At 38.1% G+C, this 27,390-nt stretch overlaps 2 protein-coding genes and 1 long non-coding RNA gene across 5 annotated transcripts in view; 2 read left to right on the forward strand and 1 right to left on the reverse strand.

Moving 5' to 3' along the window:
* The first annotated feature begins 3,657 nt into the window (after positions 1-3,657).
* Positions 3,658-6,252, forward strand: LOC108239703 (gap junction alpha-8 protein). The gene is made up of 2 exons (XM_017422592.3): positions 3,658-4,111; positions 4,632-6,252. Exon 2 carries the CDS (start codon positions 4,647-4,649, stop codon positions 5,913-5,915), a length of 1,269 nt encoding a protein of 422 aa, XP_017278081.1. The 5' UTR covers positions 3,658-4,111; positions 4,632-4,646; the 3' UTR covers positions 5,916-6,252.
* Positions 6,253-13,032: 6,780 nt separating this feature from the next.
* Positions 13,033-20,459, forward strand: LOC119617118. The gene is made up of 6 exons (XR_005233301.1): positions 13,033-13,241; positions 13,492-13,569; positions 14,398-14,697; positions 16,268-16,379; positions 16,473-16,503; positions 17,273-20,459. It is a non-coding gene; the product is annotated as an uncharacterized LOC119617118 (long non-coding RNA).
* si:ch211-214p13.3 (nectin-1) overlaps positions 19,803-27,390 on the reverse strand; it is a 39,348-nt gene continuing 31,760 nt past the window's right edge. For 2 of the 3 annotated variants that reach the window (XM_037976198.1, XM_037976196.1), the window contains 5 exons: positions 26,870-27,021; positions 24,607-24,712; positions 24,392-24,491; positions 24,153-24,178; positions 19,803-24,072 (listed from right to left, as the gene is read on the reverse strand). In XM_037976198.1, the coding sequence (XP_037832126.1) occupies positions 24,401-24,491; positions 24,607-24,712; positions 26,870-27,021 (349 nt within the window). In that variant the 3' untranslated portion in view covers positions 19,803-24,072; positions 24,153-24,178; positions 24,392-24,400. The remainder of the gene's footprint in view (positions 24,073-24,152; positions 24,179-24,391; positions 24,492-24,606; positions 24,713-26,869; positions 27,022-27,390) is intronic. The other variant, XM_037976197.1, reaches the window with a different exon arrangement.

The raw sequence follows: 27,390 nt of genomic DNA on the forward strand, positions 1-27,390 counted from the left end.
GTTTCCTAAAATCCTTTGTCCTTTCCTGTTTCCTGTGGGTGTTTGGTCTCAGCTTTGCTGAACCCTGAGGTTAATTACAATCATTATGGCAGTAAAGGAAAACGAGTCACTTCATAATCCAACCCAGTCTCATTAGGTAAAAGGTAAATTGCTATCAGAAATCTCTTCTAGATAATCTGGTTTTATGCAGTTTTTTTGAAGTTAGTTTTTTTTAAAAACACATTTCTTGTTGATTGGTTGTTTCACACAGAGATGAAAACTGACTTGATTAGAAGCCCCATAAACCTTCAGGAGGTCAAACTAGGACCACAGAGAAACTACTTTTTTCTGTAATAGAAGGCACATATTGGAGAATATAATTTTCCATTTTTTGTATTAATATTTATAAATCAAAGAAAATGGTATTTGAACCCATTTAGGAGTTCCTCCCAGTTTTCCTAATGGAGTGGGGACAGATGGTAATTGTGTGTGAGACAACCAGGAGGCCAAACTAAGCCTCTGCCAACATATTTGAATCATAAAATGCATATTGTTAGATGAAGCTGTTGTCTTAAATTGCATCACATAGATAAGGTCAAAACAAAAGATCTAATTTAGTTCCTGTCTACCAAACGCCCCTCGAGAAGGAACACGTGGCACCACTGCGCCATAGGCAGATCGCCATACGATATGTTAGCTAGCGTGTTGGTATCCTGATTAAGGGCCGGTTGGTGCCCTGCTTCAGAGGTCTAATCTGGCCTCACGCCTCACTGCACGAGCTCAATAGAGTCCGCACCCTGCATCATGACATCATGTCTTTGTGTGAAATCCCGGTGCCATTCACGGCTGCACCGTGGGGCTTAGCATGCAAGCGTCCACTATTCCAACACACTGCTCTTTAAAGGGGAGTCCCCTGGTTCCATCAGCTCAGTGGATACACCCTGATGCCTCCACAGAGCTCTGAACATGCCTTCTACCCTCACATACAATGATCTGGGCCCACGTGCCATCTCAAACCTCACGGAGAGCAAACATTTGGTTTTTTTTCTCGGGGACATTGATATAAGAGAGGATGTCACAGCTTTTGGACATATGGAGATTGGCTGTGTCCATCCTGTCACACTGTTGCTCCTGGATGGCATGAGTCAGAAATAAAGTCGAGAAATAATCTGAAAACATAAACCACAATAAGATAACAGCTTGTGCAGTTAAAACCGTGGGATCGGGAGAGGTCAGATCTTCATGTCGTCGAGATATGGACACAGAAGGTCACCAGATCAGTGATATCACAGATGATTGTGTGAGAGATGGTGACTGTATGATGAACAAAGTGCAGGGACATCCAGAAAAGGACTGATGATTCAAACTGATGGATGGGTCCTGATGATGACACCTGAATAAGATCTTGAATGTAACCTTCTAGCATGAATCCTTCATTGCTTAATTTAATTTAAGAAAACCAATTTATTAAAAAAAATGAAAATGCTCCTGTTTTTCCTATTTCAATTTTAAAAAATCACAAAAAATGATATTAAACTCATGTTTTCATTCTGAAGGAAGAACATGCTGTAATCCAAATTAGCAAACAAACAGAAATATGCTAAACTTAAGCATTATGGGAGTTTTTTTAATTATCAGGAAACAGCAGTCGTCAACGAAAACTCCATTGTTCAAACATGTTATTGGCTCCAGTTATCTGAATAAACAACAACTGTGGAATCTAGATATTTGACGGTGCACCAGGAAATGAGCTGTCTAAATAGAAATAAACTCTAAATGCTTCTGGGTGCCATGTAATTGTTCTGTGAGTTCCTTTAATTTGGTGCATCAGAGGTTTACCAGAAGAGCAACTTTCTAAATAATTGGTTAAGGGATAAATGCAAGCTTTGTTTAAATAAACTTTCTCACTGTTGAAGTGTGGTTTATGTAACATTTACTGAACATTGGCACAAAATGTTTCACTTCTCATACACAGCTGCTAATAATGTTTTGGATTTCACATCACTGTAATTAAAAGAAAACAATCTCCCTCTATTGTGCTTACATAAAAAATAATATAGGGAGACATATTTTTGGTTTTGAATGTTATAAGTCTTATATAAAAATGGATGACAAACAAGTTTTAATTAGTTCAACATAAGAAACATCACCATAAAAATATGCAACCTGTGCTTTTTTTTTTTAGACAATTAAGAAGTATTTATTTGATTTTCATCATAACTTTCATTTACTATTTCCCATTTTATAACTTTATTAGAATTTAAGTTAAACTTTCAGGAAATTAAACAAATAAAGCTACAAATTTTATAATTTCCTTATAAAAATACACGTATATTTAGTATCACAAATGTTTTCAAACCCTAACAAGTTTGCAGTGTATGTCAAGGTATATGATATTCACTCGCTTCTCCCACCCTGCAGTCAACAAATGATGTTTATCACCCAAAGCTATGAAGTCAGACAATCAAATAATTGCCTCTTTGAGTGTAAGTGTTTGTTTGTCTGTCTGTCTATGAGCTTGTCTATGGTTCCACTTGCTATTGGTTTTGCTTTTAATTGTCACAATAAAAATCAAATTGAGTAATAAAATGAAGAAAACTATGCTTTCTTATTAAAATATATTTTGTGACCCATAAATGTTAAAAACAAATTTTATCAAAGGGTGAATAATCAGAGTAGTTAACATGTTTATTCCGGTAGGAAAGTTTATTTAAACTATCCTAACCTTTAAAACCTTTAAACTACCTTTTTACGCTTGAGCGCTGTTTTTTCTCTCTTTTTCAAACATCCTGAGATCAAATATTCCTGCTGACTGTTGTTCTGACCCAAGTCGGTAAAGTCTGACTAACCTCCCTAACAGAGACCATCGTGGTGTTTAGTCACACTGCTTCACATTCTTTACTTTCCAGGAAAGCGACAGATCGTAACACGTGTACATCCACAATAATGGACACGTTCTGTGATGTTAAAACTTGCATTTTACCACAGCACTTATTATCAAAGCAAAGAGAATATGTGTCATGCAGAATATGTGACGTATGATCAAAATAAATAACCCAAAACATTAAATGTAACAAATCAGGAACATCACAGATAGCAACCGAATGTAAAGAATATGCTGCACACAAATTAAATGTGAAAGTTCCGTGTAATTTATAAATCAATATAAGTGAATTTATTTGTTTTTCTACATACAAACTGAGGGCAAGCATCCATGATAAATGAACAAAATCAATCATCATACATCATATTTAGTTACAACTAATTAGAATTTTATCAGTAACATCTTGTGTCTAATTATTGTGCTTATGAGACAGTTTGTTAAGCTTTTCCTGTATATTATACCAGATGATTTTGCCAGAAAGGTGTGAGAATTGCTGCACGTTTAATGTGCAAGTGTGTGTTTTTAGCTGCTTATACTGATTAGCCAAAGATGCATGTGTAGCATATTAGCCAAAGGTGGTTCAAACAAATTGCTAAATATCAAATAATACAAGTAGGAACTGGCAACATAAAACATACAACAATTAGGAAGAAATTCAGGGGTTTGCTGTTCTTTGTTTTACCCAGCGCTGAAATTAATCCACTGCAATATTTTGTTTTCTAAATGACAATATCCAGAACGGCTGCATGGTGACATAAACTCTCCTTGCCTGAGCTTATGGTTTGTTACTGACCTGCCTCTCTGCTCTGAAGTTGGTCATTGCAGTGCAGCCAGAGGCATCGGTTGAAACTGCATCTGCCGTCCCCAGGCTTCAGCAGACAGAAACATACACGCGTAAGGAAGTTGCGCGCTAGGAGCTGGACTGTGGACCCTGTGCCCTAGCCTTGTACCGTCCATGTTGGTGTGGGAGCTTGAGGCCTGCTTCCATACATCGCTGCTCGGCCTTTGTTGATCCTATTGTCTTCTGCGTCACCACACATCGCCCGGCAAATAAAGGCCGTCTGGCTCCAAGCTTAAATATTGCGGCAAACTAAAAACCAACCATCAGAGCCGATTCATTCACATCTGCTCAGTGGGGCGACAAGGACAGGGCTTTAGGTGGGAAAGAGGGCAGAAAAAAGTTCACTTTTCCCTGCTGGGTGCCAAGAGAACGGGACAGGACTCAACTTTGCCGGAGCCGCAGCTGTGGCAAGTTGCCCATTTGATTGCATTTTATCCTATAATCACACATTACAGAAGAGGGCTTTTTTTTTTTTTGTTGTGTACTAATCTTTATTGATTTTACTGGAATAACTTTGAGAACTATAGACAGCAAAATATATTGAAGGATTCAGTTTTGTAAATTTTAACTTGTTTCTGTGAGAGAAAAGTAGCACAAGTATTGACAGATCAGAACTTCAAGTGAGTTCTCACTTAGAATATTTTACTAGATATATTAAAGATTTGTGTTTATTCTAAAAGCAAAATTGAAAAGGCATAAAAAGCCAAGTTTTAAACGTTTACAAAGTTCCATTTTATTCAGGTTTTAAATTATAACACATGCAAAGGGATGAAATTGATGCTAAGCTTTGATTTTCAAAGAAGTTTTTCTCCTGCGTTGCTTACTTTTGGTGCTTTTCCCCCCTCCCCCTGTTGGTTCTGCCTACCCCACCCTCCCCGTACGACTGCACCCTTCATGTCCCTCCCAACCCCACCCTTCATTCTGCAGTGCTACGGACCGATCATGGGTGACTGGAGCTTTCTGGGTAACATTTTAGAGGAAGTTAACGAGCACTCTACGGTGATCGGCCGGGTGTGGCTCACGGTGCTCTTCATCTTCCGTATCCTCATCCTGGGCACGGCGGCAGAGTTTGTGTGGGGCGATGAGCAGTCCGACTATGTCTGCAACACGCAGCAGCCTGGGTGTGAGAACGTGTGCTACGACGAGGCCTTCCCCATCTCCCACATCCGCCTTTGGGTGCTGCAGATCATCTTTGTCTCCACTCCATCTCTGGTGTATGTGGGTCATGCTGTGCACCATGTCCACATGGAGGAGAAACGTAAAGAGCGCGAGGAGGCCGAACTTAGTCGGCAGCAGGAACTGAGTGAGGAGCGTCTCCCTCTGGCACCTGACCAGGGAAGTGTCCGCACTACAAAGGAGACCAGCACCAAGGGAAGCAAGAAGTTTCGTTTGGAGGGCACCCTGCTGAGGACCTACATTTGCCACATCATCTTCAAAACCCTGTTTGAGGTGGGTTTTGTGGTAGGCCAGTACTTTCTATATGGCTTCCGCATCCTGCCACTGTATAAATGCAGCCGTTGGCCCTGCCCCAACACGGTGGACTGCTTTGTGTCTCGCCCAACAGAGAAGACGGTCTTCATCATCTTCATGTTGGCTGTGGCCTGCGTCTCACTCTTCCTCAACTTTGTGGAGATCAGCCACCTGGGCCTGAAGAAAATTCGCTTTGTTTTTCGTAAGCCAGCTCCAGCCCCGGCCCAAGGTGAGGGGTCAGCACCCCTGCCTCTACAAGGAAAGAGTCTGCCCCCGCTGGCAGTTCCCGCTCTGCAGAGAGCAAAAGGCTACAGGTTGCTGGAAGAGGAGAAAGCTCCCCCTGTAACGCACCTCTACCCTTTGGCCGAGGTTGGCATGGAGGCCGGCAGAGGGACCCCACCCTTCCAGGGTCTGGAGGAGAAGATGGAGGAGGTGCTGCCCATGGAGGACATCTCTAAGGTGTACGATGAGACTCTACCCTCCTACACCCAGACTACTGAGACAGGGGGAGTGACTTTACATGAGGAGGAGGCCGAGGAGGCACCTCCACCAGAGGTTGAAGCAGAGAGCTTGGAGGAGGGTGTGAATGAGGATGTAGAGGTAGAGGAAGCTGTGAACGAGGAGGTGGTAACTCCAGATGAAGCAGGGATGGAGGCCACTGACACAATAGAAGACACCAGATCACTGAGCCGACTGAGCAAAGCGAGCAGCAGGGCCAGGTCAGACGATCTCACCGTATGAACCTGTGAGAGAAAACACGCCTTCACACCAAAAATGAGAGAGCACACACAACTAAGTTGAAACAATGCACACTCACGAACAGGCAGGAAAACAAGTGGATAAAAAAAAATCTACAGGGATAGAAAAGACACAATTCTAAAAAAGCAATGAAACAAAACAAAACAGAAAAAGATTAGAGTGTTTGTGCTAAAAATGAAATACCAGAAACAAAGATATTAAAGAGGAGTCTTTTTATTAAGTGTGTTTTTCTATTTAAAAAAGAAACAAAAGACACGTGGGTGGGATTTTTTTTACTTGATGCAAATTTTTGTTAAACTTTTAGACATCTTTCCTAAAACAAAAGTTATATATACAACCAAAAATAGTCATTTTTACACAAGGTTTGAATAGATAGAGAGGAGAGTTATGCTTGTGTGTCTGCAGATCAGTAAATTTGCTGCAAACCGACATAGACTTCCATTTTCCATTTTAGCAGAAACATACTGTAAATGTAGCATCTGGCTGCGGGCCTTGTGATGGCTCTCACACAAGAAAAATATAAACTGCTCCTGTAAAGCAGGAAAAAGGTTCATTTTTCAGGTTAGGAGGTGCATAGGCCTCTTTTGCACATTCAGAGGTTTCAACTCTGCAAGGCTGTTAACTTTTATAAAACCTCATCTGTGCATCCATTTACACTGGATTTTTTTACAAGTGAAGAGAGATCTGCATCAGTTTCAGAGCACTTCTCTTCTTTTTGTGTTTATATATCAAGTGACACCTCCAAGGTTGAGTTAGTGAGGGGAAATTAAAAAAAAGAACAACAAAAAGGACCACTTGTTAAACGTCTGTCTCAATGCGATTTGCATTTTTTTCTTTTTAGACCTGCTCGTGTTTTGTAGCTTTAAGAAATCCGTGCACTGTGATATGAGCTGCCCAATCAGAGTGAACTGTAGATGGACCTCAGGCCAAATCCTCTCTTTTCGTGCTGTACAAACAGGCGTCCGGGCGATAAAGATCATGCAGCATCAGCACAATGTATTGTTGGAGGCGAGACAATAAAAGAAACCACACTCATCAATGAAAACAAGCATCCTTAACATAGATGTAGAGAAAAAGTCTTTCCACTTGATTTCATGTAACTTGTTAGTCCTCAACCCTGAAAAATCATAAAAGATGTGACATGCTTCCAAATTTAGAGAGAAACAAACGTTTATGTGTCTCACTGCACAGAAATCTCGAGTTGAATCATGTTTGTAATGGGCACAGCAGCTGCTTTTAGCCATTTTACTGTCTAGAGAAAAATGAGGCATTTTAAATGTAATTAAGGGGATTTTGTCCCACAAACCCAGCCCTTGCAGAAGTATTTCCAACATAAAAAGTGGGATTTCCCACAAGTTTTCGCTTTTTCTGTACCATGTTGTGTGCTATTATCTGTAAATATCATTCTCAAATGTAAGGTTGTAGAAGTTGGTGATATTGCTCTGGGACCTCTGTGAACTTGATCATTTCTTTTCTTTTTTTTTTTTTAACAATGACAGTTTATTTTCTGCATGTGAACACCCCCCCCCCCCATTACACAACCCCACTCGTATATTATAATAATAGTGTCTCAGTGTTATGCAGCGAAGATGGATTTTTATATGATCGATGCATAAAGTTGCATGTTTGTGAGTGTGATCACACTTGGTGCAGATTTATGCTTTAATGTGCCTTTTGAGGGGTATGATCGAATGGCTCCAGAGAAACTCAACAGGGGGGAGGCAACTTTGACCTCTCTGTGACCCTCGTAATCTCCTCACCTCACGTGATTCGATGCAGCAACACGTGAAAGCATACTATAACGATATGATCAAACCATGATGCTGGTTCTTTTTTTTTTTTTTTTATCAATACGACTGGTAATGTATGATTTTTGTACGTTAAGACTGTCGCATTACCTGTATGTTTGTAAGAAGACCAACATTAATATTTAAAAAGAAAAAAAAATGTTAATTTTTACTAACTTGTAGTCTCATTTTCTGATAGATGTGTGGCAGTGTCTTCTCTTGGAATGTGAACCAACTCAATAAAAAAAGTCACATGTGGTCAAAAAGTGTTGATTTCTCTGCAAAATACACACACACACACACACACACATTTAAAGCTACATTCTCTGGTTAAGGTGAAACTATTTGAAATCCTAAATATTAGACCTACTCAGGGGATTTTCCAGACAATAAAAGGTAAATAAGGCCCTTAAAAAATAGATGTTGAAATTTACTGTGTGGACAGATGTGTAATTAGTCAACAATTTTGTAAAAAAAAGAAACAAACAAAAAGAAAACACACTTTAACAGATACAATTTCCTAATTGTAAAACTATAGTTTAAGCTGTATTAAAGATACAAAGCTAAAAGTTTATTCTTTGTTAGTATTATTACAAAATTTGTGTTGTGCGTTTTTAAAGTCCTTGATGTTTAATTCTGGCAAAAAGTGGCCTGGAAATAAGGCATTAGAATAAAAATGTCAAACTGCAATGCTGAAAATAAAAAGAAGTAGTTTGTTATAAATGCCGTAGACCTATTTTTATGTAGTTGAATGAACTATTTTAAACATTCTGGTAGCAAGTTTTGAATTGTTGTTTGTCTCATTTGTCTTTATGTGTCCCTGTGATGGACTCATGACCTGTCCAGGGTGTCCCCCGCCTCTCACACAGTGATGGCTGAAGATAGACACCAGCTCCCTTCGACCTGGAAAGGAGAAGTGGGTAAAGAAAATGGATGGAAGCAGATTTTGAAGCAGATTTTCAGTACCCTGATGCAGTCGACTATTTCCTCCTAACAGAACCAGTAACTAGCAGCCTTCCTCCACCCTGACCTTAGTTAGAATTAGCAGGAAACCTGCTCACAGGTACAGAGGAAGAAACAACATTAAAGTTATAAAACAAACATGAGTGAAGATCTGTAAGAAAATAGAAGCTACTTGTTATTTTACACAACGTACTTTAACTCAAATGCCCCCAGCTCTTTAAAGAATATCACACAAATGTGTTTTGTTTAATGGTCTGAAACACATTAGACTCTGACAGATAAATTTACGAGGCCTTTTGAAGCGCTCCATGGTGTGCAGTAAACAAGTCAACCACATTCACATAGTTTGTTTTTAAAAAATGCAAGTAGTAAGTCATAAAGTAACTTGACAAGAGAAGACTGTGACCACTAGGAGGCAGTGTTCTACAGCTTAATGTGGTCCATGCATCCTATCAATGTATCCTTTAGTGACTTTGAAAGAAATTTAATATTTGTCATTGCTGTCAAAAATAAACTGTAAACAGCAGATATAGAATAACTTCTTTTTTTGCACAATCTCTAACTTTGCTCTTTATGTTTCCTCTGGTGTAAATAAATGAAACTTTTTGAAATCTTTCACTGGGTGCTGCAAGCCAAAGAAAACAAATCAGGCTGTTCTGTGTAAAAGTTTCTTTCACTCCTGACTGCCAATACAAAAATGATAAAAAATAAATATTTATGTTTTTTTTTCTTGATACATCTGGGCTGGTGGTGCAGCCAGAATTTTATTGACAGGTGGACCTGACTGAAAGTAGGGGGCGCACCAAATTTGACATAGCTTTTAAAACAAATGGAAAATGTTTATTTGTATGTTATTTCTATGAATCAATCTAAAGACCAGCTTTTTAATCTGTAATGCACACTTATAGTCCCCAGTGTAAGGTTGGAAAATTAACTTCTAATACGGGCAAGTATTTGAATTATTTAGTAGGATTAAGTAGTTTTATTAAAACTACAGGCTGCGGTAGCTCAGGGGTCAGTGCTTTTATTTTGTAATACTGAGGCTGTGGGTTTGAGCCTCTTTAATGTGAGATCGCTTACTGTGGTTATGCCACAGACAATTCTGTTTTTTTTTGTTAATTATTATTTCTTATGTTGGGTTTGGTTTGCAGTGCTTTGTATTTATTTTGGCGTGTACTTGCCTTGCCTTGCTGTGTTGAACCTAATGTGTTTGTTTTCAACCTTATCACCGAGCCCATCACTGGCACCTGCTGTAAATAGCTCCTGTTCATGAAGTTAATGACAGCTGTACTGTGACTGGTGGACCAGCTGTGTGCCGTGCCTGGTTGAGCTGGACATCTGGAGAGAGGCTCCTGTCTGGATGACCCGACGAGCCGTCGGTGCGCCGGCTTTGGATTCAAAGCTCTATACTTCAGCTAAAGGAAAGTGGAGATTTCTTCTGAGTGTGGCCTCTCCTTAGTCCCCGTGTGTTATTGTAGAGCACCTGATGAAGGGTCTTGATGTTAATGTGTGACCGTTTTATGGCTCGTTTGGTCTGTACACCTGGTAATGATCTTCATGATTAGTGATCAATGGGTCTACATGGTTGGCCGGCATTCAGTAATTATCCCTCCCTACTAATGTGAGGCATTTAGTGACTATCAGCTGCCCTTTTAAGGGAACTGTGCCTTATGAAAGCCCGGTCGACTGGATGATTTGGACTGTTCCTTCTTTAAAGTGTATTTGTGTAAAACCTGTCTGCTATTTTAGAAACCTCTTTGCAAATTAAGTCTCTTTAGCTATTTAAAAATTCTATTTTACTCATTGCTTTTTATGAATCTGTATTTAAATGGCAAACAAAAGCAAAAGAAAATCTGCACATTTTCCCTCTAGGCTTCACTGTGTTCGTGTGATGTGAAAATTAAACCAAACTCATGTAAACGCAGCTCGAGGCAGTGACGGTTACCCTTGAAGGAAGCAGCTGAGAATAAAATGTAGTTTAGTTGAAACTAGAAGCTTCTGTAGTATGTTGGCTATAGCACACAGACACACAAACAGGAAATTGTAGGCAGTTTGTCTGAATGCTTCTGGGCATAAAGGGCGGAGCCTAGCTGACCACAGACTCAGACAACAGAAATATCCCATAACCATTGACCCACTCCCACATGCCAAAAATGGTTCTGCTTGTGGTAAATAAAGCAACATAAAAAAAGTTTCAACATCTGCTGCCCAAGTCAGCAACAAGAACAACAACTGTAGTTGTGTGCAAATATTTTAGGCAGGTGCAGCCAGGGAAAAACTAATACGAGAATACTTTCACAAATATAAACTCTAATGTTTTTATTAAGGAGAAATTGAAATCTGCCTTATCTGAGCAGGTGGCCTAGCTGGGCAGCTGATTTATTAAAAAAAAAAAAAAGGTTAAGTAGGCATGGGTGTCTTTGGCTGACTACTGCATCAACAATTCTCAACACACACACCCCACACACCCACACCCACTTCTACACAAGAAAGCATGCACAGAGAAATGTTTGGGTTTGGTTAGATACAGTATGCTCACAGCTGCGGCCTACGGGTATCACTAATGAAACCCATCTCCACCTGCTCCTCGTTATCACTCACCTGTGCCCACTTCACCTAATTACCCTCTGTCTTTAAAACCCGGCCATCTCCTCCACCTACTGCTGGTTCGTCTGGGTTTTTCCCCCCTGATGTCTGGTTCTGCTCGTCTCCTGTCCTTGTCCATTCGGTCTTTAGTTTTCTTCTTGCTGCCTTGTCAGCGTGTTGTTTTTGGTTTTCTTTTATTTTAAATAGTATTTGAAGCAAAATTTGATGGTATGTGTGAGCGAGTTTAGTGGTATGCCTCCTGTAATTCATTGCTTTCTCAACAATGCAATGTGTGTGTGTGTGTGTGTGTGTGTTAGTGTTGTGGCTACTCACTGAAACCTCTTTGACCACACAGATAAACACATTTTCTGTGAGATTGTGAAGCAGTGGCTTGGTTCAGTGGGTGAGCTGTTGTCATGGTTAGTGTTTACTAAGATATATTGTATCTCTTAGTTTTGCTGTCATGTTTTCTTGTTGTTCTCTTGGTCTCTTTTCCTGTCCACTTACCGTCAATGTGTCATGCAGTAAATTCAACAAAGTCAGCTCAAAAGGAGGAGTAACCCAGGAGCACATTCCAAACAAGCACATTCTTAACTATAATCACAGAAGCAGAGTACTCATAAACACGACTCACTTAAAAAAGCACAGCAGAATAAAGAGTTGGCTCAGCCACCCAACTCCCCAGATACCACTTTTATACTACTTTGGAAATGGGGAAAAAAACAGCACTTTAAAGGACTCTAAAACCACATCTCATATTCTGAAGATTCTGGAAATCAAATCAAATTCCTAGTAAACATCCTGAGGATAGTATTTAGAAAATATTTAATTCCTTAGCTGCGCGTTATGTGTATATAACACCATTTTGTTCCTCAAGTGAGCAACAAGTTTTATGCTTGTATGACTGATAAGAGTTTGAGTGCATTTAAAATAAAGGCAAGCAAGAAAAAAAAGACAAACGAAACTAGAAAAAAAAAAAGGTGACAATGTCTATAAATAAACTTTGTCAGAGTTTCAAAAAAAGCGTGTAGCGTGACAGAACAAGGACTTTAGAAGCTGCAAGAAAATCACATTCATCAAGTTTCAACAAAAACTAGAAGCATTAAAATAACTTTTTTCCAGATTATTCATGGGGATCTCTTTAGTCACTCTTTCTAATAAAACAGGAACCAGTGGACAATTCTGAGAACTAATTCTGATACCTGAGTCTTTGACATGAATTCAGTTTTGCTGACATCAGATGGCATTTAGCGAAAACAAGCCTGAGAGAATGCAGTCAGCGATGAGATGGGAAAGGAAAACCACAACGTTCACATAAATCAACTCGTACCAAATTACCTATTTTCTTTGTGAGGCTAACAGCTCACTTTGCAGTTTCATTTGTCGTGTGAAAGTGGCCAGCGCTCTGTCAAAATCCAGGTCACTATATCTGTTGCACATTTATTACATTTCAGATCTGCTTGGTAGGATTCTTAAAGTTGACTTCTGCTTGATTTTCATGCATTTTGAAACAAACAAACAAACAAAGAAAATAGAAGTATGACACATGGCCTGTGGCCTTTGACACACTGCAGGTGGGATGATCTGAACGGTACCACACACTGAAAGCAAAAAGCTACTGCAGTAAACTGAGTGTGGAAAAAACTGACAGACTCTAGTGACTTTTGCAACACGACAAACCAAACAACAACAAAAATCCTTCCTAACTCACACTGCCTCAGACCACTAGTCATCTCAGCTGTCACTTCCTGTGTTGCATTTATTCAGACTGTGTGGGGGTTCTTACCAAGTGTAGACTAAAGAGGCGGCGTGTCTGCTGTAGATGCTTCAGGAAGAAACTGTTACCGTTCCTAAACATAGGTATATAAAAGTTACTGCATTCTTTGTCTTCTCAGTAACTCTAAAAGTAGAGCTTAGCGGTAGAGCCCATTTGAAAAAGACAAGAACAAACGTCTGAGGATTCGCTACACAGGTAAGACAGTGCACCTTGATCAGTTTGTCTCTAAACCTGAGCACAGAAATATGTTCATCTGTAAGCCTTTTACTGACAATTTGTTTAAAAAAGTGGAAAATACGTCGTAATCTGGCTGCGCAGATCCGTTCTGTGAATTGTGTAATCCTTTATTTGGAAATTTGGCTAATCTGACCTCAGCACTTTTATTAATAAATTGCAAGCATAAATGATACAATTCAAATGATAATAAAATGGTATATGTTTTAAGGTGGGATGGTGAATTTCTTAAGATATTTTGGCCAAGGCACACTGATATGCTGCATCTTCTGGATTTTCTGGCCAGCAGGTAGAATTCACTTAATTTAAATGAGTACAGATGTATGTGTAGATATGTGTATGTATGTAAGCTTTTTTTGATGAGCCAGGTTTGCTTATTCATTTATTCCTGGTTTTTTTTTTTTTTTGCAAATCTAGCTACATATTTTGTTTTTGTGCAAAAATGACAAAATACACATATGAATATATACGTGTGTGTGTGTAGTTTTGTATATATATTTTTACTGTTTTCGTTTGCCAAGTCTTATGTGTCATGTTGTTTAACTTACTGCGTGTCTTTTTTACAACTTGCACAACTCCCTTTATTTGTCATATAAAACCATTTGTTTACTCTTGTCTTTGCAAATTTCTTTCTCCTTGTGCTCCATAGTGTTGTTTAGCACCCAAAGATGTATTTGACTGCAACTTTTGAGTAGTCAGTAACAAACCAGCAGTAGACTGTGGTCAGAGGGGCTTTTAGATTCCAGAAACATGCTATTAGGTTAACTGGAGAATTTAAATTGATTAGGTGTTTGTGCATGCATGATTGTTTGTCTGTGTTTGTGGCTCTGTGATGGACAGGCAACCTGTACAAAGTCCACCCATCTCTCATACGGTGACCTCTGGGATAGACACTGGGTCCATGTAACCTTAAACAAGCTCGCCCTGTTATAGAAAATGGATGGATGGACTTTTTTAGGTTTTTGCCACCTTCTTATTAAAACCTGTCCTGTTTGCCCAACCTGCCAGTTTTAAGGTTCTGCGTTTGGGTCTGCTGTCTAAATGTCCACAAAATTGCTCAAAATGTTAAAGCAATGCGACACGATGCAATCTCTCACTTGAATCCTCCTTTGTACAGAATCCAAAACGATCTCACAGAAGGTTGGCGACGAAGTTATCCTGAACTGTACGAACACGACAGTAAACATAGTGACGTGGAAAATGAACGGACATCTCCTGATCGCCCTTAAGCTAGAAAATAAAACTTTTCACAAAAACGAAAAGGCTAACAGACTTGACGTAGAAATGTTAAGTACAAAGAGCCAACTGTATGCGCTTGTCATCAAGAACACCCAGAAGTCTCATGAAGGAAACTACACCTGTGAGATGACTACGGATTCAGGGCTGTTTGAGAAGAAATGGGAACTACATGTTACAGGTGCGCAAAATCTTCACATCCCGCCAATCATATCAGGAACACGAAGGAACAGGAATTAAATCCCATGTGTTTTAAGGAGACAGCCAGTAATGACTCACAGTTTGTTACTCTATAGCTACAACTAATACATCTCAGTTATCAAAGTATATTCAAAAGTTATTCAGCAAATCTTCTTTAGCCTTAATTACAGATATAGAAAACTTTCATGGCCGTAACAGCACAGGTAATGTCTTCACATTTGCTTATTGTACATTTAGTTATAGCATGCCTTTCCTCTTTAATAAATCTGCGTCATATCAGCTTCCTGCTCTGCATATTTAGAAACGTTTTGACAACCACAAGACATGAGCGCCTCTGCCTCTGCTTTCTCTATAAAAAAATTAATTCCACCCGCAGTAACTGGCAACGAATTTATGATGACCACTAAAGAAGCTCAGTTTTGAAAAAGTTGGGACGCTGTGCAAAATGTAATCAAAAAGATGAAATAAAGTGATTTCTAAATCTTATAAACCCCTATTTTATTCAGAATGTAACACAGTAGGCATATCTAACGTTTCTCTGAGAAACTGTACAAAAAAGTGATTTTGCATTTAATGGCAGCAACACATCTCAAAAAAAGACAAGACAGGGGCAAGGGAAGGCTGCACAAATAAGAAACAGCTGGAAGAGCATTTTTCAATGAATTAGGTTGATTGGCAACAGGTCAGTAAGAGGACTGCATATAAAAGGAGCGTTTTAGAGAGGCAGGCAGAGGTTTACCAGTCTGAGAAAAACTGTATAAAAATAGAGGAACTATTTCAGAGTAGTGTTCCTCAATGAAAAAGTTCATTAACAGTTCATAAAATGTTTTTTTTTTTTTTATAAAATAGAGAAAAATCTGAGTGTTATTAGCTCTCAGTTCAAAAGCCTGCTTCTCTGATTGTATGGGGGTGCATTAGCGTCTTTATAGCATGAGCATCTTACACATCTGGTAGGGTACCGTCAAAAGTATACTCCCATGCAGGTAATATCTTTTTCAGGGAAGGCCTTACATATTTCAGCAAGACGATGCCAAACAGCATCCATTATAGCAGAATTGCTTTGTAGTAGAAGAGTCCAGGTGGTAAACTGATCTGCCTGCAGTTCAGATCTCTAACCAACTGAAGACGTTTGGCTCATCATGTATATAAAAATCCAGCAAAGACCACCCAGCACTGCTGAACAGCTGTTATTTGTCATCAAACAAGAATAAGAAAACATTCCCCTCCAAAATCTCCAGCAGCCACTCCCCACAGTTTCAGGATGTTTACAAATTGATATTAGGACGAGGAGATGCTTCACAGTGGGTAACACAGCCATGTCCAAACTTATTTTACATGTGTTGCTGCCATCAAATTTAAAATTACCTTATTTTAAAAAAATGTACAATTTCCAAACTTCAATCTTTGATATGTTCTCAATAGGACACTGTAAAAGGTTTTCACGCTCCACATTTTTCTGGTTGTACGTTGTACATCACAGACTTTGTATAAAAAAGTAGCAATGAAATTAGAGGAGTAACCCTTGTTCTCACTGTTTTTTCTCCCCACAGAGGAAGCTGAAATATTTCCTATAATTGCCATTGCAGCTGCAGTTCCTTCTGCGTGCATCCTGATAATAATAATTGTTTTGATTACTTTGAAATGTGTGCAGAAGCGTCGTAAGTAAGTTTCATGTGCCACTAGTTATTCTTTACCAAGTGATTCTGACAGCATTAAACTCCAGAAACAGAAGTTAAATGTCCTTCTCTTTTACAGAAATAGCAACAGACCTCCTGTTTCAATAAGGGTAAGCATAATGATCATTTAATCAAAGTTTTAACTTTTACATTTTCTTTAAATGTTTAGTTTAACTGTGATTAGTCAAGTCAAACAAATTACAGCAAGGTAATAATTGGGGGCTGCAATATGTATCAAAACTTTATTGCTATTGTAATATTATTATGGACAATATCTATACTGCAAAAAAGAGCTCGGACTGCAATAAATCACAGACTGTTATATTTCATGTATTATGGATTCATGTTCTGCAAATAACATACAGCACTAAGCCAATCTGATGTGCATTGGGGGATGGACTTTGTTTAGGTTTTAAACTCCACGCACTCAAACTAAAATATTTACGCCCAAATAAGAAGAGAAGGCTTGAAGAAAAAGTCCTTCCCAGAAAAAGTTTCCTCTTTTCGTTCTGAGATGTGGTGGTTGAAGGGAAAAGGTGGAGATGTGGTTGAATTCTGGCAGTCTAAGAAAATCTTAAAGAGAACTGGTTGCGAAATTATTTCAGGCAAGTTTGAATTCCCCTCACGCAGAAAAAAAAAAGACCTTCCGGAAGATGAAGTGGCTGTTTTTGCATATATGAAACTGGAGGACGAAGAGAAAAATTAGTGCTTTTCATTTTTAGCTTACATTTGGCTCTTTTACCTACACAGCTACTCACAGTAACAGAAATGTTGACCAACTTTTAGTAGACCATATATTTAGTTATTTTTCCACTGCAGTTCCCTTCAGCTGAATTGATGAATCTGTCACTTCTGCTTTTTTTTTAATTTCCCTAACAGCAACAGCAACCAGAAGATATTTATGAAAACCACCTGGAAATTCAGCGGCAGGCTCAGGCTTACCATTACAAACCCAGATCTTAGTGACATTGTCTAAACTTCCTCAATAAACGTACAGAACATAACAGAAAATGATGTTTTCTTACACCTGAAAGGTTCTGGGCACTGAAGTATTGAGGTAAACTATTCCTAAAGGTTCTACTGTCCCATTTGCTTCAAATGGGGATTCTTCAGAGCAACAAAAAGGAGAAAGAAATGATTTCACCTGAGCAAAAATCTCATTCTGGACAGTCTGTCTTCTGTTCTCACTCTGGTTCTGAGCAGGTTTCCTGTTAGAGCTGAATTTAAAGCCAGATAGGAAGACCACAAATAACTTATAAGTTATCATCTCTCTGAAATAAAGTGTCAAAGCTGCTGTCGTCACAAGATTTTACGCAACAAACAACGGAAGCAGCTCTAAAATGAAAAAAATTAAAATAAAAACACCTTGTATGGCCCTATGGAAGATTACAGTGCTTGTTTATAATCAAAAGTGTGAATTAATGTACAGGAAATAAACTAACAACTACAACTGCTTGATTATAAATTGGGAACAATACTGCAATCCCAAATACTAAGACTGCCTTCATCTGTTTAAGTTTTAAGTTTGTATTTTAGAAAAAAACAAGCCTCAATAAATAAACAGTAATGGTTTTATCTGCTTGAAAAACTAAACTTACCTTGTTCAGCTGAGGAAGATAATGTAAATAAAGAGGATAAATATGGTCCAACAAAAACTTCATTAAAATATAAAACAGGTACTTTGATCAATGGAAAGAAAATGACAAGAGGCCGATTACTTAAAGGGATGGTTCAGATGCTGGGTTTTGAAATGAGGTTATCTCAAAATGTTATAAATGACAATATCTTACCTGTTGCAGACGACTCTTTGATCGACCTCCGTTAGAGAAAAATAATTTATTTTTACCGTTCTGATGAGCAAATGTCTAGTCTGAGTGGAACCGAGACCAAAATGGACTACTGCCATCTTTGAGTTGAAATATTTTATAATGCTTCACGTGAATGAACACTCTGTTAACTTCATGTTACACGGTTAAACAAGCAGAAATATTATGACACTCCTTGCAGAAGTGCTATAGCTAGATGCTGCTATTAGCAAATGTTAATAACTATAAAATTCTATTAAAATAACTGTGCATGAGGAATTGACTGCAATGTAAAGGTTTAGAAAATAGCGTTTGCATAATAACTATGAAATATTAGAAATTGGAGTTTTAAGACAGCAGCAAACTAATTCAGTCTTTAAACTAGCAGTTAGCTTCGTCACTCAGGTCAGAGATAAACTCTGTTTCTCTAAACTGAGGTTGTTCAAAAAGCTATCTACAACATGTAAGATATTATTTGTTCATAATATTTCCATAGAACCACACCTTAATAGATCAGAACTTAATGAAAATGAAATAAACGGAGGCAAAAAGGAAACGAAACATCAACACTTCCAGTCCCGGCCATTAATCATTCTTACTGCTCAAACCTCATCAGGCTAAAAGTTGACAGAGTGAAACTGTTTCCATTTTTTCCGTTATTAAGTGACCCACCTAAAGTATATATTTCACTGCCTCCAGAAATTCACAAGCTGATCACTCTCATGTTTCATTTTTCCATGAGAGCGGCTTTGTGATGATTGCGACAGTTGTGACTTCCTCTCAGATGCCTCCTCCTCCTCCTCACATGAGAGTAATTTCACCTTCACATCCTGACAACTGGATCTAAATCAGATAAAGAGTAGAGGCTGAGGGTGAGGTGTTTTGAAAGTTTATTTTACCAAATGTCAAGTAGAAAAAACAAAAAACAAACAAACATTTACATCAGAGAGAAAAAAGGAAATGTAAAAGATAAAGATCTGATAAAAAAAATATTAGAATTGCAAAATGCAGTCAGAACAGAGAAACACTTATTTACAGCAGTAACATGAATATATGAAAAATAAACAACCAAAAGTAACTTGCAACAAGGAAAAGTAACTTCTGCCTACGGATGATGCAGCATATCTCAGGTTAACGTCCTACAATGAATCATTTTCTAAATGCAAACAAAGAGATGTATTTACAACGATTAGGGGATTGATGATTGAGCTAAATTAAGCATTTTTTATTATACCTTCTGTCAAATTTGTTTTCCACTGATGGATTTCTTATCTGAAATGGACTATACATCAATAAACTGGACTTTGCTTCTTGCTTGTTAAGTGTTACACAATCTATGTAATGATGAGCTTATATTTTTGAATGTATAAGGTGAAATTTCTCCCTCACAAAACTAAATCTATATGTAATGCTTATGTGATGAGTAGAGTAAGGACATTTTGAAGAAGAGCGATGGACAGGTTTTGATCGAGAGTAAAACTGTTATTTTTACTGAAAGCTAGATTTTAGCCATGTCTCGTATAAAAATATGCTTTATTGGGCAACAAACAAGCTGAATTTGGAAGCTGGAGAGGCACAACAAGCGTCCTTTAATTCAGTTCCTGTTTTTTTTTTTTTTAAGAAGACAGGCAGCATGGTGATGCAGCGGTTAGCGCCGTGGCCTCACAGCAAGAAGGTCGCAAGTTCACCTCCTGGCTCGTTTGTGCTGAGTTTGCATGCTCTCCTTGTGCTCATGTGGGTTTACTCTGGGTGCTCTGGTGGCCTCCCACAGACTAAAAACATTGATTTTAGAGTTAATTAGTAACTCTAAAATGTCCCTAGGTGAGAGGGTAAATGGTTGTTTGTCTCATTTGTCTCGGTGTGTCCCTGTGATGGACTTGTGTCCTGTCCAGGGTTTCCCCCACTTCTCGCTTCCAGTGACCCGCAAAGAAAAAAGCTAGTTTTTGGCTTTCAACAGCAACATCATTTAGTTTAAAGAAATTATGTAGACTCGACATTCATTTTCTGTGACTAACTGTATTTCCTTTGTTTCGAGAAATGTATAACGGTGGTATTTAAAAGTTCGCACTGGGCTCTCTTGTGCCAACATTAATCATTATAATAAGTTGAATTATTTTGAACCTGCATGAAACAAATGAAATATAAACTAGAATTATCATGACAAACTGGAGAATGCAAAGTTTTTAATTTAACAACAAAAAAAATCAGTCATTTATACAAGTGAAATTAAAATAAGCAAAGATCAATTTTGCTACATTAAGCACATAATCTAAAAATAGAAGTGGGGGAAAAAACTACACACTTTACAGCTTACAAAAGGTTTTGAATGTTACTGAAAAACACTTCTGTAACAGATTATGACTTCAGTGTATGACCATTTCAGCAATGTTGTAAAAAAATAAAAAAATTACTCAACATGCAACCAACATAAGGACCCACCAACTAACTTTGGTGACCTTTTGAACTTTTTTTCTAGAGCTAGTTTAGTTGAAAAACACCACGTTTTTAACTTTTGGAAAGTAGTATCTCAGTGGACTGCGACTGTTGGAGACAAATTAGTGACTCAAAATTGTGAGAAAATTTCTTGCAGCCTCACTGAATTTTGAATGTTTGTGACGAAGCAACCAGCAAGCCACGTGGCTGGTTTGACTGGTTAATTGTTGAAAATCACGTGTACACAGCTTGGACATCTATAGTGTAGGCCGTGCACATTATTTTCTTGTCCATTTCTGCCTACATTGTACTTGCTGTCTTTGGACTCACAACGACAGCTGCACCCAAATTTATGTTTTAATCTACTGCTGTATACTTTAGAAATGAAGACAGGCCAGTTTTTCCAGTGTGATTTTTTTTTTTAGATCTGAAGCTGTTTTCTGCTGGAAGAAAGCTCCTGTGCCAGTGTCAAATTCCACTTTTGGCACTCTGAGATGGGTTGGAGATGCTCCAACCGAACTGACAAGGGTTCAAGACGAGTTTCCTAGCAATAAAATGGAGAACCTTTAGGACTCGCCCAAGGAACTTCAAGCTTTTTGGAAATTCCCTCGCTAAAGATGCTCACTAATTAGTTGCTAAACGTTGCAGTCCAGTGATCTATTAGCTTAAAGGAAAAGCTCAAATGCAATTCTTATGCTGAGTGAGGACTGAGTCCCAACCATTTATTCTGCTGTGAACCAGGATGCTTGCTTAGGATGATCAGGCCTGGAGTTGGCAACAAAATTAGCTTGAAAAGCTAAGTAAGTAAGGCACATTGTTGTTTCTTCCTGCTGGTGGGAGAAACACACCCAGTGATAAACTCTGACCTTTGATGAGGGTGACCATGTCATGAAAATACTGGTTCTGGTGACTAAGTTCAGTCTTTATATTCATAACAACAGTACACGATGACAGGAGAGGATTGCTGACGTCTAAGGTTTCAGGTGATACAAACTTCACATAATAAAAGACACAACAACCTAAAAGCCAAACCTCAAAATACACACAAAACACTTCTTTTGGTTTTCCTTTTTTTTTGTTTTTGCAGTAGGAATAGTATTTTAGATTCTTAACTTAATGCTTTAAATATCCTTCACTTTGTTAACAAAAAAATAATAATAATTTTATATGTTGAACTTAAGATGAAGTTTAAATAAAACAGGGTGTTGATGAAACACCATATGCATGTTTTACTGCAGCAATGCAACTCAACAATGAAATCACAAACAAAACAGTAACACAATCACATAACAGCAAAGTTGTACAATTATTAGCTAAGGTGTCTTTTACCTCCCTTTCAAACTGTCTTCTCTGTCCAAAATATAATATTTGATTCATAAAAGAGTGTCGCTTATCCTTCAGGTGAACCTACACCTTGTATTTTAATTTAATTTTATCTTTTTTTGGGGGGTGGGGTTATTGTAAAGTAACAGACTGTGTTTGTTGGATTGGATCGACTAAGTAAATAATAATGTAATGACAATCAGAGCCACGGTGTGAAAAATGTCACAAAATAAACCATGAACACAGAACCCCTGAAATGTAGAGAAATCCACAGATGTGGAATGGCCGTGTAAAAATATGAAATGTTATTTGAAATATTTACTCAAACTCGATGCCACCTCACTGACATCATGTTTAATTGTTGCTGATATAAACACAAAGCTACCAACTGACTGAAGAAACTGAGTAGATGACTAACGTGGAACCAGAGGATGGATGTTGATGTTGGAACGATCAGTACCATCTTTTGGTTTTTACAAAACATGAGACCTTGTGGATTCATTATTGATCTGCGTCTCTACAACAGCAGAGTGAAGTCCACTAAAACCTTGAAAACACTTTACAGCCATAAATAAAGCAAACTATTTGAAAAGTCTTTATTATATTTTGCCTAAATGACACTCTTTAAACTGATTTACTCTCAATATTACTAACACACAACAATCTTCGGAAGTTTAAGAACATTTTAAAAAGCTTGAGCTTTGAAGAATGAACTATAAAACAGAGTTCATGTATCTGAACAATGTTTTTGGCTTATTTAAGTAAACACTAAATGTACCGTGGTAAATTTTAGTATATGAACATTTAGACTATTTTTAGTTCTATCACTGTGTGGGAAATTTCCTTTCTCACTTTTTAGATAAAATAGAGAAGATTGTTGAAGAAAACATCAGAAGGCCTTTATAAGTGAGAAATGCGAGTTATAGTAAACAGTTGTTAATTAGAAATAAGTGAACATAAAATTTTGTAAAAATATCTGAGTTTAAGTTGAGCTTCCTCAAGCTGTAGAGCAGGGGTCTCCAGTCCAGGTCCTTGAGGGCCACTATCCTGCATGTTTTACTTGTTTCCCTGCTCCAACACACCTGATTCATGGTTAAATCACCTCTTCATGTCCTGCAGAAGCCTGATAATCACCCATTGATTCAAATCAGGTGTGTTGGAGCAGAGAAACAAGTAAAACCTGCAGGGTAGTGGCCCTCCAGGACCAGGACTGGAGACCACTGCTGTAGAGTGTTGAGACAATACTGCCACCAAGTTGTCAATCTGTCAATTCCACATTCAGGTACTCTGTTGTCATTAACATGTGTGCAACTTTAAAATAAAATTTTGCTTTTTACCAAGACCTTGATGGTTTGATTCAGGGACTGTGTCATTTCTGCAGCCCCCCCTTCAGACAGGATTACCCCCCTGCTACGCTGACCATGACCTACATAACCTATTAGAACATGTGCAGATCACAACTAGTTTTAAAACTCTCCTTCAGTCTGAAAACAATCATGATAGATTAGATTTTTCTAAGTTCAAGTTAAAAATATTCAAACTGCAGCCGACAGTTAAAGGGGCAATTAGACTGTCATCCTTTACCGAAAAATTAAATAAAAATACAAATCTTTCAGAAAACCAAACAAAAAACAAAAAGGTAGTTTCACGTGCTGTTATGTACATCAGCACTTGACACACAAGGGCATAAAACGGGTCAAACATGAATTAGCAGTCCTTCAACCAACAACAGAGGTCAAATGACAAGCAGCGTTAAGCTGATTTGAATCAGCTGATGAAGCGTTTGACCCTACGCTGACGTAACACCAAGCCTTCTCAGCTTGCTTTGTAAAATTCACCTCCAGGGGAATGAAAATCTTGACCAGGAGGACCATTCTTGTTTTAATACTTCAACTGATGTGTGAAGAGATCTTTTAGGCTTCTGACTTTCCTTTTGGCTTTAAACCACTTCCATTTTCCAATGACCGCTCTACGTCTAAGTCAAAGTCTACACAACATACAAACCTGAAGCTGTTTTTACTGCTCACCAAGCCCACGTGTAAGCGGAATGACGCAGCGTACCGGACAGGGCTTTGTTTTTCAGTATCTTGTGTTTTGTTGACCTTGTTGCTTCAGCAGCTGTCGAACACAGATAACACACCAGATTAGACTCCAATTGAAACTTAAACAGGATGTTAAAATATTTAAAACATACACACCCTTGAAAAAGAACACAGCTGCGACACTAAAGACACACAAAAATGAAGTTAATAATTAATTTCAGTGACTAATAGCTGTTTTTTTTTAAAGCAGATATAACAAATACGGTTCTTCTTATATAAAATTACACGACTATTACTTTATATTAACTGAAGTCATAAATACACAAGGTTTTCCACACACCATTGGAGAACTTCAAAGATAACAAAAAACAATTCATTTTGATACATTCACTTACAGGTCTGGGTTAGGTTGACTCTTCAGCATCTTGCATGTTGCTCATTGGTTGCTGTTCTGATGGACTGGAAGGTTCTTGGTTCTGCTGCTCACTTTCTCCTCTAAATGAAAAGTAACAAGAAAAACATCTTAAATGTATGCATTGTAGTTTCACTGAATACGGTAGTAGTACTGCAAATTATACTGAAATATATGTACAGATATTGGAGTTAATACCTCTGAAATATCCCATGTTTTCTGATGTACCAAATGACAACAGCAATCAGAATTGCGGCAAGAAGAAGACCGAAAAAAATCCAACCAATATTGTTGCCCCCACAATCTAAACAAGACATAAAGATGACAAATAAAGTAAGAGTACATTTTATTCATGGACACAGAGTACATCCGGCATTGTCTTTATTTTATTTGACAAAACATTATCCCTAATGACTCTCCAATGGGTGTGTGGCCATGTATTTGATACATTGTGGGGACAATTTTCCTAACATATACTACCTTGTGGGGACCAAAGCCTGGTCCCCACAAGGAGAAACTATGTTTTTGGGTTAGGGGTTAGGTTTAGGACTAAGGTGTGAATTGAGTTTAGGTTTGGTTTAGGGTGGTAATGGTTAGGATTAGGGTAAGGGTCAGGGTTAGGCTGTAGTTAGGGTGTAGAAATGAATGGAAGTCAATGGAAAGTCCCTGCAAAGATAGAGAGACATAACGTGTGTGTGTGTGTGTGTGTGTGTGTGTGTGTGTGTGTGTGTGTGTGTGTGTGTGTGTGTGTGTGTGTGTGTGAGTGTGTGGGTGGGTGGGGGGCATTGAGATTAACGTGAATACAGCTTGCACAACAAATCATCTCGTTAGGTTTACAGCTTGGAGAGCCACACCCTCCAATTTTGAATTGATAAAGCTCCCCTGCGTGAGAAGTGAAACGTCCTCAGCTACAGAACAGAAGTCCAGCTGCTTTGTTTATTTAAAAACTTTTCTGGGTTTACTTTTAGTTTGGTCACATTTTATATTATTTAAATAAATAACACAGCAGTGTCAAGTGTAAAAATAAATGTCTGCATGTTAGCTTCCAGCTCAAAAACAGACAGAAGTTTTCCAACTGAATAATTACAATTTGCCTGACTGAATTAAAGGGTTGTGGGTGAACTGTAACCCACTTGAGAAAAAACCAAACCCTTTCTGGAAATAAGTCAACCATGGGATGAGTGCGTCCTTTCAGTTAGACACAGGGTTATATTATACTTCCTCAAATAAAAATCCTCATAAATCAAAAGACTGACAGAAATATAAGAAAGTCCCAATGTTTGTTCTGAGTACATCAAAAAATCTTTAAACATAATTAAATAGTTAATTTGGTTCAATCCATATGTTTTGGTTATTTAAATATTTTAGATATATGTTTGATCAGATACAAAAATATGTTTACTTTGTGCAAACAAGACTAGCTGACAGGTTCTGTCATCAGTTTAACACAGTCCGTTAACAGAAAAAAAGAGAGGAAAACCCCACCCTTATAAAGTTTGAACAAATATTTGAGTTTATGGTTGGTTTCTTCAACTCAGGTAACATCTGTGCTCGCTCTCCTCAAGTTCTCTCTCGCCCTTTTGATGTTATTTTTAACATTTACATTGGTAACGCCAAGAAAAGTAAATAGAGGAAAGGGTGAGAAGCACACCGGTCAGGTCTAAAACCCAAACTGCCTTTGTGCAAAGGACATCTGCTCAGCCTGCTTAAGTACACAGCACCTTCATCCAATTCCATTTGCTTTTGTAAAGCGTATTAAATGCTCTGTGCAGGGATTCTACAAAGTTTTTTGTTTTTAAATGCAATACTTTTCCAGAATCAAATTGTCAAAACTTCTCTTGACATTTGGGCCTCCCCCCCCTACAAGTATGTATGTCCCCTTAGGGGTAGGCTTACTTAGAGACACATAGCAAAAAAAGAAACTTAGCCAGTCATATAAAATCTAAACAAGGCTTTTTGATAAATTATGCTTGACAAACAAAGTGAAATAGAGATCCAGTCTTTGCTGGAAGATATGTTCATACACAAAAGGCCCTGGCCAGGATAAACAAAAGAGGTTGAGGAGGAAGACAAAAAATATTCAAGTCTTTATAAAAAAAACTAATATTTGTAAACATAACATCAATAAAAAAAAATCTAAATCAACCAAATCAAAATAGGAATAATGACAAAACAGTAAATTTAAACTAGCATTCCTAAAAAAACCCCACCACCAACAAAAAGAAACACCTAGCATTCATTGAAGAATTGCATTTCAACTACTCTTAAGCCAAATCTGTAAAAATAGCTGTTTTATGTTTGATAAGTTTGACTGAAAAACGATCAAAAACACATGCACACACATAGCCAATCACATTATCTGCTGCCTTTCATGCTGACGGGCAATAAAAAAACCTCAGAAGCTCAGTTCAAAACCTGCAAAACAGGAGATATGCAAAATACATCATTGACAAATCCTCACCTGGAGGGACAAGAACGTAAAGGAACTGAATTTTGCTGCCATGCTCATTAGTTGCTTCACACTGATAACGGCCACTCTGGTCTGCAGTCAAGCTTGAAAAATGCAGCGTTGCACCCTGGGCACTGACCTGCTTGGGTAAAGGCTGCCCATCTCTGCAAGAAACAAACAACGTTTCAAATGAAACCTAGAGATGAAAATTTACACATGGCATAGAAACTAGAACAGCAGGATGAAGAAACAGTTACCACAAATCTGTTTTTTTAAGAAATAGTCAGGTGATTTTTCAAATGAAGCTCTGTCAACTAGTTAATAGTTACCACCTCAGCGGTTCTCTCAACCATGTTAAGATGCAAATGTGTGCTGCACACAGACCATGCACATATTTGTGTCAGGTGCTGCTAAATGCCTCAGTCTGCCTGGAGTTTGACTGACTAGACTTGCTGATCAGGCTGATGCAGTCAGCAGCCTCAGCACATTTAGATCATGACTTGATCTAAATGATTTAGGCTCAGGACATATAC

This window comes from Kryptolebias marmoratus, linkage group LG6 (genome assembly GCF_001649575.2).
Source record: "Kryptolebias marmoratus isolate JLee-2015 linkage group LG6, ASM164957v2, whole genome shotgun sequence".
NCBI lineage: Eukaryota > Metazoa > Chordata > Actinopteri > Cyprinodontiformes > Rivulidae > Kryptolebias > Kryptolebias marmoratus.

Bases quoted from the DNA above. Each gene is read 5' to 3' on its own strand.
- LOC108239703 (XM_017422592.3), top strand. From the start codon at position 4,647: ATGGGTGACTGGAGCTTTCTGGGTAACATTTTAGAGGAAGTTAACGAG.